The sequence below is a fragment of the Calidris pugnax genome, unplaced genomic scaffold, assembly GCF_001431845.1.
Source record: "Calidris pugnax isolate Ruff unplaced genomic scaffold, ASM143184v1 scaffold44, whole genome shotgun sequence".
NCBI classification, from domain to species: Eukaryota; Metazoa; Chordata; class Aves; order Charadriiformes; family Scolopacidae; genus Calidris; species Calidris pugnax.
This window is the reverse complement of record NW_015094506.1, coordinates 22,695,181-22,698,393: the sequence shown is the minus strand read 5'-3', so window position 1 is coordinate 22,698,393 and position 3,213 is coordinate 22,695,181. Positions and strand designations below refer to the sequence as shown.

General features: G+C 43.5%; 1 protein-coding gene across 1 annotated transcript in view; it reads left to right on the top strand.

Annotated features, from left to right (window-relative positions):
* The first annotated feature begins 1,023 nt into the window (after nucleotides 1–1,023).
* The window catches only part of LEMD3 (LEM domain containing 3), a 57,146-nt gene continuing 54,956 nt past the window's right edge, over nucleotides 1,024–3,213 (top strand). Inside the window, exon 1 of the mRNA XM_014963324.1 lies at nucleotides 1,024–1,038. Within this exon, the coding sequence (XP_014818810.1) occupies nucleotides 1,024–1,038 (15 nt within the window). The remainder of the gene's footprint in view (nucleotides 1,039–3,213) is intronic.

Genomic DNA, 3,213 nt, shown 5'->3' with positions numbered 1-3,213 from the left:
GCACAGTGTCCTCACGTGTTGCAATATGCAAACAGCCCTGCATCGGATACCTTGTGGGTGCCCACATCTTAGCCACAAATAAGCAGCAACGCAAAGGCAAGAGATGGCATAAGCCTTTTGAACATTAATAGGACACCCTCAGGAAAGAAACACGTATCAGCAAAAGATGTATCAGCAAAACACACAGGCTCACACGTAGAATGGCATGGTCAATACATGAACACATGGTACATATTAATACCATTACACCACCATTAATTTTAACAAAGATGGATTCACTTTCATTACAAAAACTCACATGGAAGTTGTAAGGAGGAAAAATAAGAACTTAAGAGAATGATGTGCAAGTGAGTCTTTTCCCACAGAACTACCATGGTGGCAGTAATTGTATTATTTGAAAATTGGTTTTCTTAGTAAAAAGGCTGCTCAGTTTTATAAGCAGAAAGTTACTTCATGTTCATCATGTAGTATTTGAAACAACTGGATAAACCAGAGTAAATATCTTTAAAAATAGATTTATACAACTTGTTTTCATAGTGAAGAGTGATTTCTTCCTATGCATGCTGTCTTAAGAGTAACTGTACTAGTTCCTGGAGTTCTGCGAACGTGTGACAATCTCCCCTTTTATTAAAAAAGAAAGGATAGGCACATTCCTACTCTTCACTAACATACACATTAACATCACATTCCTAAGAGAATGTGAATGTGATTTGAGCATACCTTAAGGCTCAAAAATCAAAAGGTAAATAGAAAGACACCAGCACTCATATTGCGAGTTTTACATGAGGATCACATTTCTTTTAGCTGTGACTCATGATTTCTAAATGCTTCAGTGAGTTGTATAGAGATTGGGTTGCATTAGTTGCTAGAGGAATTCGCAGTAAGATTCAGACTAACCCTAGAAAGGCAATTGCCATTCATAGATTCTAAGAATTTACAAAAATGCATACAGATCACACTAATTTGGAATCTGGAAAGAAAGGTAAAACAGGTATTAAGATAGAACTTCAAATCCTAGTCCCAATGAAGTTGACAGAGGTATGGTTGCTAACTTCCAGAACACCTTTTCACCCAATGGAAAAAATGGCAGTTTCCTGAGATCATCAGTCCTTTAAGGATGAGGGGGAAAATATACTTTAAAAAGTATATTCAAAAACAACCACCATTTTTTCCCTGGTGAAGAAGTCTTCACATTCCCTGCAGTCAATGCCTTTTAAAAAGTATCTACTTTCAGTATCTACTTAAAAATTTACTATGTGGAGGTATTGATACTAATGAGACGTTAATATTATTGATACTAATGTATACTATTAAAGAAATGTGGAGATTTTGGATTCGTAATGGAAGTATCCTTACTTCAGTACCAACCAGAAGACATATTTTTTAAACATTTCAAAATATTTTGGCACACAGATTTTAAAGCATGACTTGGAATACGCAGACTTTTCAGTCAGCCTTTCTGTGGAGCTACATGCTATAGCTTTGCAGGAGATGATTCAATTGTTAACAATTTAAGTTAGTATTTACTGCCCTCCTGCTGCTAAGCAAACAGTTTTATAAACTAACTCATGCCCTTGCTGTAATAAACAGACAGAACACATGAGTTGCATGGTAAAATCGCAGGATCTTCAACTCCTGTAGGACAGCACTACAAGGAAGGTGCCCAAGTGGGTGTTAGGCAGCAGAGCGCTTGCTGGAACGCTATCTGGCCTGGGACCATCTGCTCCTGGTTTGGCCAGTGTCACAGGCAGCCAGGGATAAGGACTGAGTGGGGGGGCACATTCAAAGATTCTTCCTAAATAGCTGGTGGAAGGCATGGGATGCTTCTCACTGAGAAGTAGGAGAAGCAGAACATCAGAAGCATTTCTAAAGGAGTTTGGGGTACCAATTAACTACTATAGATTGGGAAATAGGTCAGAGCAGGTGCATTTATGTTAGCAGTTTGCAGTGTATCACAGTTCACATCAAGTGTAATCTTCCTTACAGCTGGAGTTCTGTGCACGCACATCACCACTGCCCGTGAAATGGCTCCTGTGCCAGGGAAACAATGAGCAGGCTGTGCACAGTTGTGCCACGTAGAACGCACCAGTCCTTTGTCTAGCGCTTCTCCACCTCAACAGAGTTGGGTTAAAGGAGGCTTAGATGAACAACAGGACAGGTTCTACATTCTCAGGTGTGGCTGGACAAAAATGGAGGGTGGAGTAGAGAAGTTAATCATCACCATTCATCATCATTGTCATCATGGAAGATGGCTTCAAGCCACTTTTGTACCTCTGTAGACTGGCTTGATGTTCAGCGTGTAGCTCCCTCACAGCTACCTTAACTCCCGCCCTGCAAATGTTTCTCAATCACAAGCTTAGCAACTTCAGTTTTGACATCAGCAGGGCACATCCACACCATCCTCACTGCAGCGGACTGTGAGGAGGAATCGTACAACTGTTCCTGCAGTTGGGTTTTGTTTCTGAACCACTTCTGCATCTGGTGTTGTAAGGCCAGTCAGAGTTAGGTCAAAACGGAAACTGAGCCTCCTACATTTATAGGTATGATAAGCAGCAGGTAAGACCAGGGTTTTGTCAACCAAGGTGGACAGATAGAGTCATGCACATCAGGAGACTCTGAAACCTCCACGAGGTTCTCCAGTCAAAGGGCCAATCCAGAAGGGCCAGCACACACCTCACGCTCTGGGAAATGCTAGTATGACATCTTTACATTGGCACAATCATTTTGACAAGTACACATTTCTCTATCTAGTTAGGCAGATAGTTTCAACTGTAATGTATTTGAAAGACTGCATTTTCCCAAATAAAAGAGCAAAACACATCCAGGCAATGGCAACCTTAATGAGGGTAGTGCTCAGCCACCGACACCGAGGGTGCAACTTCCCAGAGCATTCATGTCGTGATACTTCGTCCGTCTCCTCACGGCTGTGGCGTCCTGATGCCGGACTTGTGAGAGAGAAAAGTTCACCCAGCGTCATCAGTGGCTGCCACCTTGAGGGAGGGCCCAAGCACGGCGCCCATCTGGGCTCTGCGGGTGTTTTCAGCCCTTGAGAGGCTGCGTTTGCAACCTGGAAGTGGCATTAAAGCACGCGCGGTGCTCGGACCGAGCTGCGGGGTGCCGCACGCCCGGGGGTGCCCTCACCGCCTCCGATCACCGCCTCAGAACCCCCGCCCCAGGCCCGGTGGCGAAGGGGACTCCCTCGCCACAAGCCCA